General features: G+C 40.9%; 1 protein-coding gene across 5 annotated transcripts in view; it reads left to right on the forward strand.

The window, feature by feature from the left end:
- LOC111247209 (uncharacterized) overlaps window positions 1–10,015 on the forward strand; it is a 39,837-nt gene extending 29,822 nt beyond the window's left edge. For all 5 annotated transcript variants that reach the window (XM_086982202.1, XM_086982201.1, XM_086982203.1 and 2 more), the window contains 4 exons: window positions 313–520; window positions 682–2,929; window positions 6,240–6,519; window positions 8,587–10,015. In XM_086982202.1, the coding sequence (XP_086838328.1) occupies window positions 313–520; window positions 682–2,929; window positions 6,240–6,519; window positions 8,587–8,826 (2,976 nt within the window). In that variant the 3' untranslated portion in view covers window positions 8,827–10,015. The remainder of the gene's footprint in view (window positions 1–312; window positions 521–681; window positions 2,930–6,239; window positions 6,520–8,586) is intronic.
- The last annotated feature ends 14,910 nt before the right edge of the window (window positions 10,016–24,925 follow it).

Below are 24,925 nucleotides of genomic sequence, written 5' to 3' on the forward strand. Positions count from 1 at the left end.
CTTCGAATAATGATCATCACTGTAGGTACTGTTTCAATCACGCTCAACATGATGATATGCATAAAAAAATCTATTTTAAATAAACTTACTGAAACTTGAACTTCTCGATGGTAGAAATGCGCCTCAACTGTAAGTTAATTGTCTATTGTTTAAGTGTCAACCAACGTGAACTAAAGTTATATAAGCAAATTGAACTCATACGCGGTCATTTTCACAAAAAGTTCTGTTTGTCATATTCTATCGACGTTGTGCACTTCGCAATGGTTTTAGAAATAATAACATGTTCTAAAATGACGTTTGATGACATTACAGAAGGAAGTAACAACGCGTCCGCCACCTCCCCCCATTGGGCCCTTCGCTCCAGATGGGGATCCTTTGGCCTTCACAGCAAAACCACTTGAAGTGATCCAGCAGACATTTAGTCCTATTACTCCGAGTATACCTCAACAATTTCTGCAAAGCAAAGCCTCCAGCCAACAAAGCGCAACTACCCGTAGTTTCAGTTTTCTCGATACTAAAGGTACCGTCAAAAGTAATTTGTCCACATTGACAGGGAAAAGAAACACTAATTGATCGTTGAATTTCCTGCCAAAGCAGTTTCAATTCTCTAACGAAAACCAGTCATCACGAACCCAACCAATCAGCAGCTTCTTAACATCTTTATATTTGCGCATTTTTCAGGCAATGGCGCTAATTTTAAGTTAACAGTTCAACATCCTTCTCAAACTTCGACTCCAAGACCGGACCATGTAGGCCGAATCACAAACGATAACGCCCAAACACCTAAACCAAGTGCTAAACCGGGCTTGCCTACAGAGCAGCCAATAAACGAGCGGGTTCATGTTAACGGCATTTCAGGCGAAATCGCTCTGGTCGGCAACAGACCAGTCATTATCTCGAACCAGCACCAGCGCCTACCACGTAAGGAACTTGAACGAGAAGACGTTCCTGCGGTGCACCCACTAAACGACTTACGGCCTAGCTCACGCGTATCTAAACAGCAACAGGGCATTTTCTTTATCCCTCCCGTGAGCAGAAACGCCGCTACGAAGCTAAGCAGCTCCGAGATTGATTTTATTAATGCAATTCGACCCACAAATTCTGTAAGTGAGCGAAAAATCACAGAACCCGTTGGCCGCTCAGATGGGAACGTTCATGCGCGATCGGCAGTAAGAAATGCGATTCCGAGTAACAGACCGGAGACCCCACAACCTGGTCGTAACGGTCGAACTACGGCCCTGTTTCAGGATGTCAACACTGGAGAAGTAAGACAGCAACAGAACTCTATGTTTATTCCTGGTGTAACGGGGGCCGATGCTACTCGAGCCGGAAAAACCCCCGACCCTGATGAAACAATGTCCCGTATCGAGGGTGACTTCCACGCCGGTAAAATAACAACACTCTCTCAAGGTGTTCGAGACCCATCGTTCCTCAGACAAAATCCTAGCTCACCGACCCACATTCCCAACGAAAACTTTGACACACTGTTTAAAAAGCAGAAAGAAGAACTCGAACGGAAGTTTTCTGCTAAGGAGTTCGACCCGTCATCTCTATCGGTTACAGAATTTCCTAGCTTGCAGACTACTGCTCCGACCCAGTCACAGGTCTCAGTTCAGAGGACTCCTGCACGTCGACAAAGTCAAATTATTATGAAAAATCAAAATTTCCAAGAGGGGTTAACAGACACCGGTAAGACACGAACCATTGATTTCACCATAGAACGAACTCACCATACCGGTGGAGTGACCACTCAAACATTCAAGCAAATAGTTCCTATTCGTTCCGAGGTAGAAGAACCTGTTTTGCAGCAAGCAGCACAACCACCGACCAATGGGGTGAGACTACCGGCTCGCCCCGAAGACTCCCACCGAAATGAAGTACCTGAACCCGTTCAAATGCGATTGCTTTCACCACAGCCTCCAATTGACCGTGAGATAATCCTTCCTAGCCCTAAGGCTCCCGCACCCGTTGTACAGGTGTTTGATCGTAACGCCCTTGAAGAAGAAAGACGATACCGCGAGGAACAAAGAATTTTCCGCGAAGATCAGCGTCGTTATCGGGAGCAGCAAAGGAAGTTTGCAGAAGACCGGCGTAGATTTGAGGAAAGCCGCCGGAGATTCGAGGAGGATCAACGACGATTTGAGGAACAGCGTCGAAAGTATGAACAAGATAAAAAACGTTTCGAAACCGAACAGCAAAATTTGCAACAACAACGGGTCCTTGACGAGCGGATAGGCCAACAATTTACTCGGGTCCAACAGCAGCAGGAACAACAACGGCAGTTACCAGGGCAGTCATCCTTAGACTCAGCAAAATCCCAGCAGCCTGACATCAAAAAACAACCCAATTCTGAGATACCTAACGAGCAAGTGTTTCACATAGACCACACCCAAATAACGCAACAGTTATCTAAGTCCACTGAGCCTTTCACCGAACGAGATGTCGGGTTCCAGTCCCCACTTAGTCAACGACGTCAGGACCAACCTGAGCAGCGCGTTCGACAAATAGAACGACATCCTGAACAGCAGCAACAGCTGTCGCCGCTAGCAAAAACTCATGTTCCATCGGAAACCCTGCACTTCACAATCGATCATACTACTAGCACACACAGCCAAACAACTACTCCAGCGAAGAAAGATGTGCAAATGGTTGATGTACAGGTAGATATACCTCTAACGCCGAGAGACCAAGCACGCGAACAAGAGGGCCCTCAATTCGATCAAGTGGTCACAGAAGTACGTGACCCATTCTTCCCTGTCGCGCTGCCAAGCTTAACGCAGGCTCCAAGTACAATGCCCCTATCGCCCTCAACCCCTCAAAGCCAATCCCAAAGTCCCATCGGCCGACGTGATCCCTCAAAAAAAGGATTTAATTTCTCGCCTGGCACGATTTACTCCGAAGATGATCAGACTCAGGTTATCGAACAAAGGTAAAGTGTATGTTATTTATTTTATTGATATATAAAAGTTAATTGGTTAATTCAACTTCGCACTAACATAACCTAGATTGAATAAACCGCTTTTATTATCAGTAAATTCGCAGACACCTTTTATATTTCCAGTCATTACTTTACGTAGCTGCTTGCCGTTCGTGGAATAGCGCGCTGCGGTTTGAAAATAGAATGCCAGTTCCGTTCTACATTAATTCGAAGGTATTAACCCTGTAGTCTGACTGCTATCTCAAGCTCAAGGTGGCACTACGTTGACATTCGAGATCAACGAGTGTTCTTAAAAAAAAGAACTCATCTATGTACCACTTAAGGCACGTGCGACTATTAGTGTCCTGACTTTACTTTTAATTCCACTGTCATCTATCACTGTAACAGTAGCTTGTGACTCGTGTGCACCCTTTCTTTTCGCTGAGCGGAGCATGCTCTAAACAGAGAGAAACGACCGTGGCTATACGCTCTGCTACTGCCGTCGCTAATGCTCCCTTTACAGTTCGATGAAGAAGCTACTCAGGATTAATCCAATCGAGAATGCAATATTCTATACGCAATATTGAATTACTGACGTGTATAATGAACAATACGAAAGGGTGTTACCGACTTATTTTCGATGTGTCCTTCAGTGTTATATATAGCGCCCAAGAAGGTCATAATAATTATAATCGTATCGACGATATAACTGGTGAAACTCTAGAAGTTGTAGGCACGAACAGGATCTTTCTTCGTTTATTCTATTTGATTGTCATTTCTGTCTTAGCGGTTGCCTTTAGTGGCAAAGTTCGCTGCATCTTGTGTTCCCCCCTCTTTTCGATCCGACCCGGTACCGATGTTCTGGCAAACATGGCTCCTCTCCCTAATATCTGTTGTTTTTTCGGCGTTGTTTTTCTTTCCGCTCTTTTTGTTCTGGTTTATATTGTCTCTCATGCGTTGCCATTTGGCCACTAGCAACGGTGCTGCTATAATGGCCGTAAAGCAGTCGTTATAGTGCCTGCTGCAGGAGATCAGAAGGGCCCTTTGCTGTCGCTCGTTGTCTTGGCTCTTCTTGTCAGTGTCTGAAAGCTTCCTAGACACGATTGAAATACTTATATATTGGCCTGATTAGAGAGGAGTCAGTTCCCTGTCGCGCTCTATTTTCGACTGTTCGGAACGAACTAAGGAAAGAGACGGACTTTCGACTTTTTGTCCGACCGCCAGCTACGGCTGTGGCCGCGTTACTGAACTTGGAAGAAAAATCACGTTTGATCGTCAGACGCGAAAAACGTTTACTCTATCCATCTAATCATTCGACGAACAGTACAAATCATTCGACATAGCTGAAGAACATCGGTTAGTAAGAAAGTACTTAAAAAAGAGACTACCAGCACCAGATGCTAGTCAGGTGTTATCGGTCCTCTATATACCCGATAAAGCCAACAGGATTAATTGACTCCTGATTTTACTAATGAGCGCAAATGAACAAAAATTTAATAGGCTTGAATGGAGGACCAGAGAAACGTATGGCTTAGCATGACGGACAGGGGACGAAGGGGCCAAAGTCACTGAAAGCTCACAGCGAAGTAAAGAAGCAGACAACAAACAATCGAATATTTGTGCCGTATCAGCATAAAATTCAAGGACAACAACAACCACCAAAATCCATCCTCATACCGTTGAAGGTCAGGCTAGATATGCTCTTTTGAGGTTTGTCATGCGTGGCAAGTGTGTACAAGCAAGAATTTACCCCTGCTCTTATCCCTTCTTTTTAGTAACAAGCTAATCTATGTAAGAGTAGTCTGCTTGAATTTAGTTGAGCTGCATTCGTCGAAAATTAACTATGACGTCAGTTCGAGTCTAGTTTGTTGTATCTGATCGAACAGCGATATCGCAACGGACGTACGTGAGAACCTTCGGCAGCCAGATCTTAGTGGGATAATAACAATTTTCTGTGAAGACTAAAAGTCTACTGCAAAATACGCTGCAAAAAAACATTCTAAGAATATTTGTTTCCGCAGCCATCGCTAAAATGCAATCGGTTCACCATAAACCTTCTATTTTTGCCTAAAACAACCTGTTCCGCCTAGTTAACGAACCATTTGTGAATATAATGATGACTTCTAAATTGTCTAAACGTTTCAATTTTTGTGCGCAAGCCTCAATATTGAGTTTCTTCTGTGTGCTAACAGGCAAAACCTTTTACAGCGAGACGTCTTACTTATAAGAAAAAGAAACTAACAGCATTATCCAGTTGTGCTATCTATTTGCTGAGTCATTCGCAAACCCATTTCGATGGCGGCTTAGTCCCGAAATCAGCCTTCATCTTACGGCTCTATTGCAACTTAATTTCCTGTATCATATATACTCCTCTCGGCAACGATGAAATCTAAAAAAGACTTCAGCCGTATTATCGGCTTCTTTGCGACAGTACGATACCCGCACATAAATAAAAGTTCATCTGCGGTACATAGATCTACCAGCAACCAACTGAGATGGCAGTGCTACAGAGTTTCTAATTGAGAGAAAGTTCGATAAAGAAAGAAAAAGTAACTTCTATTAAATATAACTATCACCCCCTGAGCGTTCTATTACCACCGTCCGCGTTGCCGGATTATTGTCAAGTTCATTATCATGCTAAGTTAATTGCGTATCGCTCCAAAGCATCGCACTCTCACATACGGTTTGCTTTAAATAAAATGTACAGGAAAACAGCTGTGGCGAGAACTGTAATATGGTCTGTTGTTTCCATGTTCATGAATCATTGCTACATCGATTCGCGTTCATCGAAGTTCTCATTGTTTCCTATGAGTCGGTGGTTCTCCGTTTTCATCCACTTTTCCCATCGATAAACCGCCAGGCATGTAGCAATAGCAGATGACTAGAATACTCCGCAGCTCCCAGCGGTATTGGGATAAGCATGGCAGGAGTCTTCGATTATATGTATATGTATCATGAAGTCTAGTTATTTCACTTCGATGACCATCGACATATATATGTATACTCTTAATTCTCATAAGGTTGTTAGCATTGTATCGCATACATTAGTCGTGCGTCAATTATACGAACGCTTATTCCATTCATGTAGTTAGTAAAATGTAAATGCTTGAATAAACCAAATGACAACACTTAATTCCAGTCCCCGATGTATCCATTTCACTACTAAACAATTATCCATACACTTCAATGATACTAAACGTACGTATAGACAATTTTATGCATATGCCTACTAGGAAACTTCTTTAAAAGAAATTAGATTTCCTTTTTAACCCACAAGACGCCACTCAAGATCCTAATGCTACGTAATTTTACGAATCTTAAGATCTCCGGCGCGAACCCGAAACGCCACAGTTTCAAAGATTCCACAGAATGAACAGGTGTTTGTTCTGGGCAATTTTGGAAATACGGCTCGCAAAACCCAGCAACAGGGCGAACAAGCGTCAATTAGCAAGGCAAATCGTAACGTAAACGATGGTAGTGGGGATCTCCCTGGTACCCCCGGGGTGGATTACCCCAACTATGCGCAAGTGCCCGAAACGTCGTTCGACTGTAAAGTACAGGAGAGTGCGGGAATGTACGCTGATATTGAAACGCGTTGTCAGGTGAGATTCACTACTTACAGTAGAAAGCTAAATAGACACGGATGCTCCTAAAAATTCCCGGGGCTTAGGCGTGTAGAACGGGGTAAATCCAAAGCTCTGATTATTTTAATAATCTCCTCGTATAATTTATTAGCTTTCTTTATTATAAAGTGCTCCCGTATTTATTATCATGTCGTAACAGTTATAATGACTTTTGTAAATTATCCTGTAATGGCGACTTCTTATGTCATAATTGCTGAAGCTCACGTACGAATTGTAGAATATTACTTGAAATGTTACAACAAATCTGAAGCCGAGAAACACTGTTAAATGTTTAGGTCTGTAAAAAAATATTGCCAATCACATAATTTGGACATTAGACTTGTGTTTATATATACATAAATATAAACAGAATGTGACGTTTGTGACATTTGTGTTTCTATTAAACCCAGTCTACGTCTACAGGCAAGACTAGATAGGTAGAGAAGGTAGTTAAATATATTAACACACTGATAGTCTAATACTGCATAGCCAATGGTCGGTCCCCGTGATAGCTTATTGGCAAACGTATTTGCATGCAAATCTCTGAGGCACGTTGTAATCTGGGCTTGAATCCGGGCCCTCATTTTGCTCTGTGCTGAATACCAGCCGTCTGATGGAGTGTCTAACGGCGATGCCGGACGCAAAACGTAAAGGTCTTTGTGAGGGCGCCCATTATGTATTACAGATCTATTATTTTAACTGTTATTTAATCTTCAACTAAACCCGGTACGCAAATTATTACAGTGGATATATTTGCCAGGAAATACGCTACTTAATTGGACAAAGTCTGCAATGGGATAACTGTAATTCTAATTTGTGGGATTCGCAAAGACGATCTTTCGATTGTCATGGCACAAATCTGCTTTTCTCAAAATACATACACGTGCAGAATTTTTGAAAAAATGTCACATTATGTAGATCGTAATTGGATTAGTACATTGAACAATATCTTCATTATATTCATTTAAAGTAGCAGCTACCAAATTTTATATTACAAAGCTATAAAAATTTCTAAAGAATCCATTGATACTTGAAAATAGGTTGTTTTTTAAATAAAATTGGTTAATCTCAGGCCGCGGAATTTCTTCAAAGACGCAGCGTGCTTCCAGTCAGTTTGGTACGAAACTATTACATTGCCTCGACAGTTGATTGAACAAGATATTACTTATTTTCCTTTTTAGAAAGACACTCATGCTACTAGTAAATATAACACGCGTATCTTCATGTAGCTCCATAAATCTGTTAAAATACAAATCGAGCGAGAGCACAATGCCAATAGCCCGATACTGTGATCTATTTAGAAAACAAAACACTATACACTATATGTACATATCTATATATGTACATATAGTGTAACGAACGCACAGCTTTCCATGGTCACTTTAGTGTCAGGAGCAGCGATTGTCCGCTAGCCACACAGTTTTTATCGCTAGTAGCTAGTGCTATATGACCCTAATTATACGATTGCCATTGTTTCCAGCATCAGAGCCTGGGCTCTATCATATAGAAAAGATAAAAGTCCGTCCGCATGTATTCGGTAACTTGGATGAACCAATAAAGATATACACTGACTATTCTCTATAACGAAACGAAAAATCGCTTCGGTGGACTCGAAATTCACTATAGACAATGTCTATTTCTAACTTACTGTCGGTCTGATAATAGCTAAATAACCCAATTCGATTCCTGTGAGACTATTTAAGAACGCTATCCTGTGTTATTATATTGTTCTAAAGTGCATAGCACCATAGTGTTCTTTGTATAGTCGAGTGAATAACAGCTACCCGTCACGATTAAACGGCGTAAGTTAAACTGTAAATGCAGTATATCAGGAGAGCCGATTAAATGTATGGATTCTTAACATGTTTTTCCCCTTGCATTGAAATTAGCTTCACTGTACGACAAGAAAGTCTTGGTTTTTCGAATTGGAGAAGTTCGCGCACGCTGGACGCGTAGATTAAGCATCGTATGGTGCGTGTGTCGACACAAGGCTTACTGCTATATTTCCAATAACTCTTATCTTATTTTTGGCTTTTTCGACCTCAGGCATTCCACAACTGCGATCCACTCGGTCACAAGATGAGCTTCCTTTGCCCGAATGGAACAGTGTTTAAACAGGAGCTATTCATCTGCGACTGGTGGTACAATGTTCAATGCACGGACTCCAACAGATTCTTCCATCTCAACACGAATAAGTACACCACTGCTCGTCCGAGACGTCGACGAAGACGCGGCGAAAAGAAACGTAAGGCGTCTGCTGCAGCAGCCGCCGCCGCCGCAGCTTAAGTAGCTCTCGACGTGGGATACATTAAGCCCCCAGTAGCGGATTTTTGCCAAGTACAAATTCAGTGGATAATTCTATTAGGCGGTAGAGTAGTTTGGTCAGCGAACGACCAGCGCGTAGAAACTTGATAACGATGCGAAGACTGAGACCGCGAGAGGCACACGAAATTTTCAAAGGCTGCCGATACAAAGAACTTGTGTCTACTCGATTCTAGCCTCTGGAACATTCGCGACTAAACATGTTGAGGGGCTGTGTTAGTTATCAAATTTACAAGCTGTAATAGAGCTAGAAGCGGAGTAGATATTTTTTTATCAGCGGTCTTTTCTTGTCGGACGGTACCTATTGGATGTGCAGTTTTTGAAGATGTCGATTTTAATCTACAGAGAGAGGATCGTTGCGGCATCGGCCAGCTTGAGCGAGAGGTCGTGGCAATATAACAACCAACGCCAAATCATTTGAGTAACTCTGCCGAAGAAAGGAAAGGCTCTCTATGCATGTACGGGCATCCAGAGTTGCCATTGGCAAAAATACAATAACGTATATAGTGGCGTAGAACGTGAAAGCACTTGGAAGAAAAGACGAGTCGAATCGCAATACCAGGTGATGGATCGTAAGCTGACGCCGTAGAAAACAACGATTACGTATAGGCAAGTCGTGTACAAAGTAATTCAACGCTGGTTACGGATCTGCAACGATCGCTTTAGAACGACAGTATAATTATTAGCCAAAAACGTTACGACAGTGCACGTACATTGTTGTCTACAATTTTGCTAGGTATTGTTTTTTGCGTTTAATTGATCTTCGTTCAGCTGAAACAAGTGTTCCGTATCTCTGGTTTTTGAATACGATACCGCAACAAATTAAAAAGAACTCGGAAATACTGGTCCAACTTATTATTACTAATGCGCTTTGAATATCACTCGTTTGCCCTCTCCAACACTGGCGGGAGGGCAACACACATATATTGCTGATTTTTTTATAGACAATCAAGTAAACAGTGGATGAAACACAACCCATTGCATAATCCAAATGGTGAGTTATTTATCTTGTATATATATTGCCATGTTCTCCCATGCTATTATCGTGAGCAGGCGCGCTAACGGCAACAGAGTCGGAGATAGAGGTAATGATCCAAAAGTTGTTGTTGTTGACAAGAAAGCAATAAACAGAGCTATTCAGCAAGAGGCCGTACACCGTGAACATCATTTATGTTCCTCTGAATGATTCTATTCGATAATAGTCCCAGAAAAAATGTGAAACTCGGGTGCGTATAAAGGCGGAAGAGGACCCCGCCCGTAAAACTAGGTGTTTATAGGGGCGGCTGTAGCAAATGCTACATACATGCATGAAATTAAACAGCAGCCACATTAGTCATCGTTCATGATCCAGACCTCCGCTGTCCTCGAGTAACTAGGTCGGAGCAGACTGAAGGTAATTAGATAAAGTCGGAAGTGCTTTTTAGGGATGTGTTAATTATTCTTAGCGAAGAGCCAAGTGCCCTCAGAGGCATACATTCAACCGCGCGACAGACAAATACAATATCGTGTTGGCTAATACTGTCGGGCATGCAAAGATATTCGCGATACGTCTATCAAATTCGCATCTCTAGCATAAACTTGGAGGATGTACGTGCACTTAAACAAGTTCTTAATTCTTCACGGCCTTCACATGATGTACACGCAATGTTATTTTTTTAATTATATTAATATATTTCATTAATAATTAATTAAAAATCAAAAATTGCTTACGGTCCGATTTGGGATCGGAATTTTGGAAACCAATGGAAGCCCTGTCACTGGAAAAGCTCTATTATGGTTTTTGCCTGTGCAAATGCATAGACAAATCTATATTAGCTTTATGTGGAATTCATATGCCTGCCTGTGTGGAGTCAATTAGACCATGTGATACATTCTACTTCATGTCAAACCTATTCATTCCTAATTGTTTTTTTTTTTTTGTTTTTCATTGACGAGCATCTTTGCGTACAGATAGGTATTGAATCCATTAAATGCTTGTCTAACGGATTAGACGGATAACGGATTAGATACCAGCTCGAATTCTCTGCAGAATCATTGGTTATCATCTCACATATGAAGTCTTATTAAACAAAATGATCTGCACAGAGCGATTTCTCAATATCCTTCGTTATTAAGAACTCATTAGCCACAAATATTATAGAAACTCCGTTAAATGATTGGGTACACACCAAAAATAGTTGTACACATTATTTGTTCGTTTGCCTGCAAGGCCTTTTTTAAATGATACATAGGTTATAAAGTTATGGGTATTTTATTTAACACAATATGGGCATGGTAATTCGTAACGAGCCCGCGATCGGATGCTCGAGCTTTTTGTGTTTGAGGTGCTCTGCATTCGGAGTTAAATTCAACTTCAGTGTCTCTTACCTTTCGATTCGCTCTAGCTTTTAACCTCGGGGGGGGGGGGTCACAGCAGATTTACAGTGCGTCTCTTAGGTTAGGCTTACGTAGATCAATTCTAAATTCCAGCTTTGAGTGATTGAAAAAAAGTAAAGCCTGGAAAAAAAACTTTTGAGCATACTTCGATGCGGAGTATATACATAACTCCCTTCATTGCCAACTGGGATGTAAAGGGACCGAAGAAATGGAAATTTATACGAGCACATGAACTTGCTATCTCCTCTGTTCGTGGAGTGAGAATTTCACGTAAGGGATACTTTGAAATATTCATGTAGGTCGCCGTGTTACTTACCGTGGTCATGTCTGACAAACTGTCGAAATCACATTATGAACAGAAGTCGAAATTCGAGCAGTAAAAGTTCATTATTGGCTAACCGGCGCCTGCGCAATGAAATCTAGAGCAATCGCTTGACAATAGGGATCCTCGCATATTGAGCTGCGGGAAATAGCTTACGTATGAGCGTGCAATGTCTATGTAGGACATAGGCATCTTTGGCCTGCTAGGGTGATACTGCCTGCCAGTGAGTATGCCAGTGTCGGTTACAGTAAGTATGATGAATCTGTGGTTGACAGTACCGTTTTTCCGAGAATAAATTAGCTTCTTGTATCGGAGGTATATCAACTAATACCAATTGCTATAGAGACAGGTACCATAAAAGCCTAAGTCGACTGCGGAAACCGTAACTCCTTCCCGCAAAATGTTTGGTATCAAGACGGTAGTTGATCGTTAGCCATGACCCTTTGGAGAGTAGGAAGAGAGATCATCAAACTTTCTATGATGGAGCACCGACGACTTTGAAATTTAAGTTATTCTTTTCTAATGATACAGGGGTCTTATTTAATCGTAAAAATTTTACTAAGTCTCTGTCAGTATGAACCTTAGCTTTTTTAATTTTTTTTAGCAAGCACCTTACGTTAATGTAGTTTATTGACTTTTGAAGTAAATACGACGCTCCTTAGAGGAAGTGATTACTTACACACCAATTTGTAATAATTCACTTTAATTGAATACTTTATGTACTTCTAGTTGTCGTCCTATCAACATCATTTGAAGATCATTCCACTCCCATTTTATTGAACACGGGTCTCGATAGAAAACCTATGGACACTTGAGAATTTATGGCATTCTCACACTGTGTTTTTCTTATCTGCGCTTATACGATACTTTCTCTTATGAAACTTCGTTCGAATCTAAATAAAGTCAACATTCGAAATCTAAACTTTCTAGTTAACTTTATAATGGTTAGTTTCCTGTTTCGAGATAGACGAACTAAACAGCTTTGTACAGTGGTAGATAACAAAGTGCTTAAAATGAGGAAATCATGATTGGTTGCATTGTATTATTATTATTATGATAACTTGCTTTAGATTTAACAATTTCTTATTGAAATTACCATGAAAAAATATGGACCAGTTAGTGCTAAAAATTGTTTTATTCTACGTATGAATTACGCTGAGCCAATCACAAAGGTTAAAGTAGCTTATTTCATTTTTTCTATACTATTTGAAACACATTACTCATGATTCTGATAGATTTATACGTTATACTACCGTCTCTTAAGAGCGATCTATTTATGTAACATATACGTTGATATATCATATGTAAGTTTTGCGGAAGCTAAACCTAACCTAAACAAGTTAGTGGTAGTAGACCGTTGTTTTTCGATCGTATAATAAACCCTAACAAGTAGAATTGTGTTTGTCTTGAGCTATCTGGTGCTTCGCTTGGCCAGTATTCGATTCCCTTCTACACTTAATTTGCCACATTCGCTATACTTATTCTGCAAGGGCAAACTGGCAAAAGGAACAACTGTAACTAAGGTAACTAACTTTGACCGGCAGAGGATTAATACAATTGTCTCTGAGCCGTACACGAATAGGTAACTTAATATAACGTAAACAGTTTTCGAGTTTCTTTTCGGAGACGTAAAACACTGTCGAATATGCTAACTGCACAGGTGCCAAAAAGCAAGAAAAAATTCGTGAGCTAACATGAATACAGAATTCGTCAATAAGTACGGATTCATGGATCCTAAAACTCATCGAGTTGACACGAAGTGTTACGTACACGGCAATTTGAGAGGTCCTTAAACTGCGCTATACTGCGGAGAGGCCCCGTGAAATTAAAAAATCAACAAATTTAGCATTTACTCGACATCTAGTAGGATAAAGCTCAACAAAAGAATCGGCCGAAAGTTGACCAAGCCAAGTTACGGGTATAGCTGGCCTACAACATCAACGAACGAGAACGCCAGGACACTTACAATTGATCGATTTAAACTCGCGCGCTGTTTACGGAGTAAACGTTTAATGGTGGGCCGATGGCAATATCGTGTATATGAGAGCCCACTATTGGATAGAACATGCAGCTTAGAAAAGCTTCAAATTAAATAGATACGTTGTTGCATCCTGAGCAGTAAAGCGAGCAACAATGAAATTATCTCAAAAAAAACTAGCGTAAAATATTTAAATTAATTGTTTATTTAACTGAAGTAGATTTGTGCCAGTAAAAGGCTTGCATTCATCATGGAAAGAAATCATTCGCCTAGTACCATCACATCCAATAATAATTATACATAAAATATTTTACAGTATCTAACATCTAGTTTTATATACAAAACAATAAATATACTTCGTTAGTAACAGTGCTGATCCTGTCATGCCTGATGCCAATATACATTGATTATTTGGCGCTCATTGCTTTCAGTTAAACTGTACCATAAAACCACGTTGGGCGTGCTTCCCCGAATTACCAAAGGCAACAAAGACATTGTCTGTGTTGTTATCATTTTATTGAGTCTAGAAAATGCGAGCTTTTTGCTAAACTAGATAAATTCAGAAAATTTCGGCAGCATTTGTCGAGCTAGCTTCACCAATTTCAGTGGGAACTTTAAAGTTACTAAGCAGGTATTATTGCTCAATTACTGGCAGGTCTTGCAGTTCGAAGAAAATACACAATAATATATTACTAATTCGCTAGTTCAAAGCAAAGGTCCTTTTTAATTAACCTATTACAAATCAATAGTTCAGACCTCTGTGTACTAATTTGATTTCGTCCCTATTTTTTTTTTACCTTTACGATACGCAGTACAATGTGTCTTATGATATCCATTACTTTTTTCATTCACGCAGATTGTGGATTCAAAATATATATAAACGACGCTGTTACGAAACACAGAGTTTGTGTTTGTAAAATTATTAAATCTATCAGGCTGCTAAACACTGTAATTCTTAGTCTGTTATCCCGTTATACGTTCGTAGTAGGAACAGGACTCACAAAGGAATTAAAAGATTAACTGATATTAGAAACTGATAACACGAACGGATCAGCTTTTGAGTAGTGTTTACGAAGCTGAGCAGGCTCAAATATTACAGATTCAGAGTACCATACGCAATAAGGAAACGTTGTCGTTTCGGCATAGAAGCTGCTGATAACGCTTGAGCTGCAAACGATATCTACGATTTTGACAACAGAATTATGCTTAAAAATTAGTTATTTCGTTACGAAACTGTCCTCATTATAAATAAGTCTAAGCCGGGCGATTTGTCGACGGCCAGATTAGTTGTGCGATACACCCCGCAAGATTACGCTCGACCAAACTGAGCGCTTTATTTGGATTTGTGGCCTTACGAAGACTGAATAGAAGGAAAAGCGGCACTAGCACTTAAGCGTCTTAGTAAGGTATTAGGGACCTAAGAATTTTTAATTTCACTAGATCCAAAAATTGCCAGCAAACCTCATCATTTATCCAGTTGACCGTACGTTTACTATGTAGTAAAACAGGTTCCTGTACGATATCACAGAAATAATATTCATTACTATAGATAATGACAGTCTATTAAATGACGTTTACGTGGGCCGGGGAAGTATTTATATTCAGTCTGTACGGAAACGTCAGCACCATTGAAGTTTTATGCAGCTGGGCAAGTTTCGCTGACCCCAAACTAGAACTCCCGGATTCTACCTTTTTTGTAATAATTAAAAAAAAACAATAGAAACTGCTTCTAGCCACGTTAGTTGCTTTGTCTTAACAGTTATGTTTCATTCCTAGTGATGATGTTTGAGTCTGTTGGTAGGCCAACGGAGCTTATTGCTGTCACCTTTATTGTATGTCATATAAGCTACCCTCTTAACTTTTCAATGTAATGTCATCAAATCAAGGGCTAAACTGCTTGGATATATGCTGTCTTCTCGAAGTTCACCTGCCATCAGTGAGTCAACTCTTTTTCTCTTCGAATTAGACTGCACCTAAGCACGAGTATTTGACAGTTGTCTCGCCTCAACATAGCTTGCAAGTAGCTCAAGAAATTACGCGGAAACCTTTTCTCCAGCAAATGGAAACTAGCCATAAAAAAAATAAGAAACACTATCTCTCTCATCACCTATGCGGAACTAACTCTATTAGAACAACTAATGTGTTTGTATACATTAAGGTTGTTGTTTTTACATATGAACCAACAGATCGTTAAATTGCTCATATAACAACGTAGTTGAAAAAAAACCGTACTATAAAAACATGAAAAAATAGAAGCAGGGGCGATTTTTTTTTAATACACTCATAGTAGTTTGAAACAGTCGTATAGCAACAAGTGCATTTCCCTTTGCGAACGTTTCTTGGAAGTTGCCTATTAACTGCAGCCTGCAGTCGTTTAGCTTCCAATAAGCTAATGTTATCCGCATAGCCATTTGCTGTGCGAAGAGCTTGATTTTCAAATACGGTTTTTGATTACAGTTATGTAACTTATTAACGACCGATAGACATTTTTTCTATCGAGCCATCAACACACTTCATTGAAACAAATGTGTTTCTACTCGGTACTATGCTAGTGCACAGAAGCCGTCCGGCAGATGGCATGCTACGTAATTAATATGCAAAAAAACCAATGAAAATATACAACTTGTACGTGCTATTAGCTATAGCTAGATTGGCACCTTAGTTTAAAGCGCATATATTAGACTCAAAGCGCTCTCTTCAGTGGCCGCTTCTGATCCGATAGTTGTTGTTCGACGGACCCTTTATTTGCACGTTTTCCTTTTGTCGCATCCGTTTTCATGTCTTGTGTGCGTGTGATTCACGCTGATCAGTATTATAGTAGATCAAACGACCGGTATCCGTTTCGTTATTAGTTCTGACAGTAATTCATGGACGTAGGCCAACAGCGATTCAAACGGTATACTTACGAACAGTAGCTCGTGGCCATGTTTAATGCGTGAATCGACAAAACGCGCCGTGAATCGATCGACAAAGTTAAGCTTAGATTTACAAAGCCGATAAGTTACTGGTTTGACCTTTGGTGGAGTTAGTGTGATCATCGTACTACTGCAACGACCACTTACCTATCTAAATTGCTTTACGTTCATTTTCTATTCGGCCATTGTGTCGTTCCCTAGTAGCCATCGTCAGTTTAGGACACAAGGATCGCAGGGACAGATTTCGCACATGCGCGTTCCGTTCTGATTGTTCTTGATTTTAGGGTTTCGCATGAACTTCGAAGACTCATATTAAGAAACGCCATTTAACCTACGAGTTCTAGAGAAAAAGAAACATCATCGCATAGCCCAATTGAGACGTGATCCTATCAAAACGGTGGACATTAGTCAGATGTCACAATGAAACATGGTGCCAATTCCATACAATGGATGTTGATAACTGTGTAGACAGTGGCCTCTAAGGCGAAGACATGGAAGGTTTGTTGTGCAGGCCGCTTCTATCTCGTCAAACGAGGTCATCATCATGTGGATTTCCGTTTATGTTGAAATTTACTGTTGGATATTTGGTGACCGTTAGATTACGTGCTAATTGCTCTATCCGTTGATACGTATGGTACGGACGAATTTGGGTGGGAAATAAGTGGGGCATCCCAGCAGGACGTCTAGTCTCAGTTTGATCTCTTTGAGCTCTATAATATGATACGGGCCAAATAGATCATTGGATAACGAATTAACCTACCTATGGTTGCGAGTTGTAGGATCAGTAACGGAGGTAGTGTATACATCTTGACTGATATTAAGCATCACTCATCACAATCAGACAAATTACGTTAGTAGCATCGATCACTAAGTTCAAAAAGAGATCTTTGAGTAAAAGGAGCATGTAATTTTGCGTGCGCTATACGTAAGTATTACAGCATATGATTTAGGGTTAATATCTCACAAAAAGCTGGGAGAACAAATGTGGACGACACACAAATAGCTGGAAAAAAAAAGGTCAATATTTATTTTATTGAATCAAAGCTATAGTCGCCTGCGTAGGACTTCGTTCGTACCAACTTGTAAAACCGTCTTAGAAGGCGAAAGTACGATTTTTAAGTAAGTATTTAGGATTTCAAGTTGATTGTCGCTACAGTCATCGGTCTCAAGAGTAGCCTGCTCATTGAGGAGGCGTGTTTTTGTGTCTGTTGCCAAATACACGTGCCGTAATATTGGTACGCAGGTAGTAACCTCCAAAATGACTTAATTTGCGAAGCACCCTAGGCCAAAAAGTGAGCTTTATTACTTTTAACCAAGTTGCGCAACACCTTTGTGGTAGGTCGACCGCATAAGCTCTGTTAAGCCTGGTACGCGCCGTTAATACCCAATATCATTTATTCGCTCGGCGAACGCTACCTAGACGGAATGCCCTTACTTGATGGCTGCCCTCTTCACACGTCTTGCACGGCTGTCGTACTGCATTATTGTCTGATTCCGGAAGCGATTTGTCCAGGCAGTTCAGGTTTGATGCCAAATTCTACTCATCATAAAACCCAATTGGTAAACAGTTTGAAAGGCCATGAGGTGACTTCAAAGGGTGAGCCTCACTCGTTTGGCCTACAAGAGCTGTTCAGGCGGCCTGAGCTTCTCTGCTCGAATACGGCCCGCAAGCTTGTCCTTTTATTACATCCACGTGTTAATTTCTGTTATCCCCTTGAGATCGTACCACACAGAGGCGGCCTTCCGAAACGGTTTCGTCTTTCCGCCATAGTTTCTCGACTGGCCGACGCTGGGCCGTATCGATCTAAATTCTCGAACTGCTAGAAGTCGAGTATGATGTCATCTATCCCCTTAGCACCGTCATCAAGTTTCCTTTCATCACCCATAGTCGAGCCATATCGAACCTTGTACTATGCTTCAAATACATGAGACTTACTCCGTTTTACTAGCTTTATCAATCCATAAAAATAATCAAAATGAGTTGCACTTTATCGGTGTAAAAAACGATCGCAGGCTGTGTAATTACCGGTCATAAAACTTACAGGCTGGCTCAACTTCGTATTTAAATGTTTTACGGTGATTGACCATGTACTTTACATAAACTAAAAGAATGTTACTTAATGGTCTCTCGATCGATCTTACAAGCTCACTGTTGGACGTGAGTGTTTAGGAAATCTGGCCAAATGTGCAATCGCTTTCATTGTATCATTTTGTGTGTTGCTGATCATCGATTTCACAACAAAGTGTCTCCTGTTCTTAGTTGTGTTTTACTTCGATTCTATGTTAGACGCTTGAATAAAAGCTCGTCTTAGCGCCGCCGACACTCACGTATGCAGCTTAAATCACTGGGCTTTTGCGACAAATGAAAAAAAAGTACTTTATATAACAAGGAGCTTTTATCATTTGATGCATATAATAATATCACACACTGTTCATCAACAAGTCATCTTCTAACCTAGCGTTTTTTTTCTCAAAACAGGTTTTTGGTTTTCTAGATAAACATATTTTGGACGTACCTCAGATTGAGCAGGTCTCGATATTGCAGTTATATTGTTTAATCACTTTTTCTTTACTATACAACTTCTGAATTCTATCCGGCTGGACTGACGAACGTGTAAACCTGTTCTAGACATAACCACACTGTACCCACACCTGTTTTATGCCATCCATTTAATTTAACGTTACCGCTACCGATTTCAGGTTACGCCGTGTCGTTGTTGTGCGATACGCATGAATGGCTTAGGTGTTTAATCCTGGAATCTTAGAAAATTATGAAAGATAAGGCCCAGCAACTCGAAGCCTAGGGATAATAGGATCCTAAGTGATGCGTTGCACCAATGGTCTGGCTTTTTCTCAGTACTTTGCATTATATAGGATCCGGTGTTACTGGAAGTTAAGTATGAACCACTTAGTTGTATCACAGCCATTTGGGACGCACGAATAAAATAAACGTTCAAAAACATCTGCTTCAAGCCGACCTAAGGCTGGCGTTTTCCTTTTGTGCAGAATACTTTTCAAATTCTTGATATTTGCTATGACTGATATTATTTCTGCTTACACTTGCGTAACACTATCCTATTTATAATTAAAAACGAACTTCAACCCAGTGTTCCCGCTATGTAATGTGGACATATGGAAATCTCTTCGTGTCTGTCATGTGCAAACAGCTTAGTTTGTTAGCTTACTTGTCCCGCAAGTGCGGTGAGGCGCAAGCCTTCCTGCTGGCCCCATCACCCTGCTTTGCATAGAAGCTTGACGTAGCATAAATTCTACAGATAGCTTTGCCAATGACTCTTGAACGTTGCAGAACCCTGGTTGAGTTCTGGTCTAAAACTCTACGATAAATTCAAGCTAACAGTAGTAACAGGGGGAATGGATAGCGAGCAATAACAAGTTGTGGGTAATGTCATCATCATATACATCGTGTTAAGCTCGTCAAACTTTAATATCGTCCGTCTGTTGCTTCGTTCGTTGATCTTCAGTCAGGCTGTCATATTCAATCGATTCAGAAGTATTCCAGATCGATTTACTTTCAGCTGTTGGTACCATCGAAAAATTCAACGTCTCAATAATTAGTTTTCGTCATTTTTTCACCATGATCTTATGTGGATGTATTCTTCTAAAAAAATAGATAGATCTTAGAGCAAAATTTGTCCGAAAAGCAGCAGACAATAGGGGCAAACGTACATACATTCGCGAATGATGTAACGAGTTCAGCTTCAAATACACTAATACCTATTTCTCATGCGTTATTCTGGCTCGTTATATTTTTACCAAATTTCGAAGATTATATAATATGTTAGCATTCACGATGACATCTGTTGCTACGTGCATTGAATCCGCCTTTGAGAGGCCTGTCGAACGTGGCTGTCGTATCTGTAACCAGCAAATACCTAAAAGTATCCAATTAGTTCCGTATTCCGTAGAGATATTCAGATATTAAAGCAGCTACGAACAGTCTTTCTGTTTCGAAGACAGCTTAATTTGACCAGCGGATATTTGATCAAATTTGACGAAATCACGGGTCTAAGACAGCGCCCGTCGGAGCAACAGGAACTGACGCGTATGATCTCGAGATAACAAGCCGAAGTCCTTGAACTTACGGACTTGGGCTATGGACGTACGATGGGCAGCTCATTGTGTTGGCTAGCCGTATATACGACGATTTCTTAAAGTAAATTTAGTCTATTCAATGACGTACATTTGCATGATTGTTATTTACGCCGTAGTATCTTGCGCAAAACTAAGTATTAGCTATTGAAACATAGTCACGCAAATGGCAGCGCTGACGTAAGGTAATAGCAGACGTCGAATACCAATGAGTGATGATTATATAAAAATATTTTGAAATTATATCATCACTGCCCTCGAAACCGAACGACGAGAACTTCCCAACAGATGAAACAAAATGAAAAATTTCTTAATTTTATATTAGGAAGTATTGGGTTGGATTCTTATAACAAAGAAAAAGATGAAACTGATTTCGTGTACGAAGTGCACCTTTCAGATATACCTATATTTATGTGGAAAGGCCCTCATCTGCTTTATACCCGCACACGCCACAGGGTGAAAAGCCCGGGAAATCATTTACACATCGGATCTCTACATACAATATGTCTGGGGTACATCGTTACAAGCAAATAACGAGAAAGAACACAAATTATGGAGGTCACGGCTCCTACATAAGACTTCATTTGGTGTCTACTTGGATTTTGTTGCGAATTCCTATATGTAACATGAATTAGTAAAACGCTGTTTTTTTATTAGTATAGTTCATGATTAAATTGCATCAGCTTTTAAAATGCATCGTCCAACAAAATAGACTAATAAACACACCCATTTTTTGTGATGAACCCACACAATCGGACGTTGAGGTGGAATCCCGTCACAAAAGGTCCGCGTTCTCTGCTCACGGCATATCATATATCGTGGTGTAAAATAAAGAAATGTTATACCATAAGTAGACGAGCACTGCCTCATCAATAGACATACAGACTACTAATTAGAAACCGCATATCTAAGCAGAGTGCCAACTACGGACTGGTTAAATAACAGTGGGCTTATAGTTTCAAGCCAGGTGGCCAGTAGGGACGCAACAATCGCCACTGCAAATACACCCCCACCATAACAAATTCTGCTCATGTGGCTAAAAATACCTTTGTTTAAATTTATTGGCAGAATTACCTGACGAATACGAAAGCAGTGACGAGACCAATAGTAAACGTGACCGGTCTCGTCGTAGAGCAAATCGGAGAGAATACCACTTTTAGATCGGCACGAGTGACGGATAGCGTCAAAAATCGTACCCGTACTAATAAGCCCGGGAGCAGTCACTGGGTTAACAGGAATACACGCTGAAGGCCCGAACCAGTTATTTTGTAACGTAAACATGTCTCAACAGGCCATATAAGCATCTTTCCTACCGAAGAGCTTTCTGCTGAGGGAAATTCTACGTTTGCGCCTACCCTTATAGCTCCAATCATTTTTTCAGATATTTTTGGTGTCTTGGAAGGCGAAAAGCCTAACGGCAGAACCATACGATGAAAACAGCGGATGAGACCCAGATTGAGATTTTTGATTAAAGCTATTTTTTCAAATAATTCCATGCTGAAACGTAGTTTATTCGCACCCTCGGATCATTGATACAGAAGTTGTTGTACGTACATATAGTAATACAGAGCAGAAAATATAAATGTCTGAGGTGTTTTCATATACATATATGGTTTGTTTTGTGTTACTGAATCAAAGGTCGAATGCGAAATAAGTTTAACACACATATCCTAGGCGTTTTATGGTTGTGGGCAATAATATTACGTGCGAACTGTGTCGTGTATTATTTACTTCTACTGCCCTAATTCGAAATAACTGTAGATGTAGGCGAACTTTTCCCATGAGAAAGTAAAACATGAGGCTTGTGCCCGACTGCAGTGTCTAATGAATTGCATCGGTGCGATTTCAAATGGCTGCAGGCCGCTATATATATATATATATATATATATACGTATATATATAACAGAAGCTGCACACATATAAATGCAAGTTTCTCACATTCGTTACAATTTAATCATAAGTAACGGCAGAAATACTGATAAGCGTGCTTAATGGTAACAATGATTTTACTTAATTTAAAATCTAGTATATTTAGGTTCGGGCAATGATAGCGTCGTGCACTCATGCTCACACACTTATATTTAGGAGTATATATAGGAGATGGAATAGCCGGCAACAGTAACTTGGAGCAACAGAACATGTTCTAAATAGTTTTAAAGTTAACGACTCTTCTCACTCATTTGATTCGTTCATCTGACTCGTGAAAGTATCGTTTATAAACTGTTATTAGTTTTTGAGCATATTCGAAGAGAGTTAGAGAAAGAGAAAAAAGGAACGGGACAACAGTTTCCAGTACAGCCTTAAGTTGCCATCGCAGAACGTATACATACTGTCGACCCACGGTGAACTATACGTTTATTCCTATGCATATAAATCTTTGTGTACTTATATGGATAGGTACAGCTGGGATAGAAGTAAAGCTATTTATAGTAAACAGTTGAAAAAGGGTCCCTTTTTCATTAGGGTAAAACAGCTCTAATAAGTGCCTTCTCGCTAAAGGCTTATCATCTGCCACTTAGTCCCAATCATCAGCTACGCCTTGTCGGTCCCAAGCTATTAGAAGCTGAACGCGTGACGAGTAAACGCTAATGCGGTACACGATGTGAACATGCGTTACGCGTTGTAAATAGACTATACCTCAACGTCCTCATGCCTCCCAAAACGAAATATAGAATATCATTTTCAGTGGTTTCGGCAATCCTCTAACTAAAATATTAAACTGTGTTTCTGCAGCTTTTTTTTTACAATCCGTTACTATGACCCGCTTAATCGTCCAGGAAATTGTCTCACCAGCCAACAGCGTACGTACAATGTATGATACCTTAACTCTTCCTAGTGGGCCAAAATAAGAATTTTACATTCTCATTGGCTCGATAATTGAAATCTATTTTTCTGAGGTGAAATCCATGAAGTGCTCATTTGAATAACACCCGCCTCCAATTTACATCACAAATAACAGTACACTATTTTCCTCAAGTTCCAAACGTCTACACCGTTTGCGCGATTAAATTGTCACCAAGCTATTGTTCGTAAGTCTGTCGTACAATGTGGACGTTTCAGTGGTTTCTGCTCTGGAATCGCTCTAGTCTTCTGCTTTACCCCAAAATCTCCTGTTTGTCCTTTCGGTACTTCTGTCGTCGTTTTGTAGGCGGCAGGGTTTTTCCTTCGGAAAAGAGGACGCCAATGCAGGTAATGGTCTTCGTTCAAGTTGTAACGCTGTTCTTTGATCGGCGACAGCGGCAGTCGCCAACTCTGTTGACCGGCTGCACTTGTGTTGCCAGGCAAACGCGCTCTCGTCCATTGTGTTTCGCCTCGTGCTATTACTGTTTCTGTTACTTCTACCCACAGTAGCTGAGATGGATGCGTTGAATAACTCGTTCCGTAGAAGCAGCGGTAGTAGCTGTGGCTGCGACCGCAGCCTTGTTCTTGTCCTTTTCTGCCTTCGGAGTCGACACTGACGAGGTCGGCAGTATCTTGTAATGCCCATTCAGTCTCCGTGCTTCTTTCTGTCAGTCCAATACGTAACCTTATGATTGTGTTACTTCACGATCGAGCGGGACAAGAACACCCTATAGCCATTCCGTTGTGCTGCTTTGCTACCGTCTGGTCATGCCCCTGGGTCCCCATAATCTCCTTCGTCTAGCGAGACACCGTCTTGTATGCTGCCTGCTACGAGCAAGCTTAGAATAAACCCGCACGCAGTTGAGTCGACAGCCGTTTTCGAATGCGAAAAAAAGCCAGGGGCAGAGCGGGATTATTTTCTAGCTATTCCTGTTTGCACGCGCCTCGCCATATGAGTGCCCAGCACTTGCTTCCGGTCGGCCTTTGGGTTTATAGCTATCACTGCTGCCGACAGTTGAGTGGTGACTGCCACCGCACCGAAAATAAAACAAGCCAAGGCAACTTGCCTTGGCCTAGCTGAGAAGACAGGGAGGCCCTACCGACCAGAAGATGGGGAATAGAAGAAAAAAGGTGGGAGCACTCTTTTTCTCGGCTTCTTTCAATTGCTAGACTGCTAAGGCGCATGCGAGGGCCATCAGAGTCATCATTTGTTTTAGCGGTGCGCAAACGTCGAACTAAGCGCTCTCGCGGAAATTCTTCTCTTGCTGCCTGTTGTAAGCCCCGTATCCGACCAGGACTGTCCCAAAGCGCGCTTCGAGAATGATTATGGCGAACATCCGTGAGACCGGTTTGAGCCGGCACTCGGCCTGCACCTTCACCAAACTGAACAGCTGACAGTCGTCAAACGGCCAGCAGCACTAATGCGCGGAATGCTGGCACTACAAAGAGCGAAAAGGGAAGACGCTTTCTGCGAGAAAAGTAAAAGGGACTGGGTGAATAGTATCGGTTGTGAGATGAGAA

The sequence above is a fragment of the Varroa destructor genome, unplaced genomic scaffold (genome assembly GCF_002443255.2).
Source record: "Varroa destructor unplaced genomic scaffold, Vdes_3.0 BEIS01000003.1, whole genome shotgun sequence".
Taxonomy (NCBI): domain Eukaryota; kingdom Metazoa; phylum Arthropoda; class Arachnida; order Mesostigmata; family Varroidae; genus Varroa; species Varroa destructor.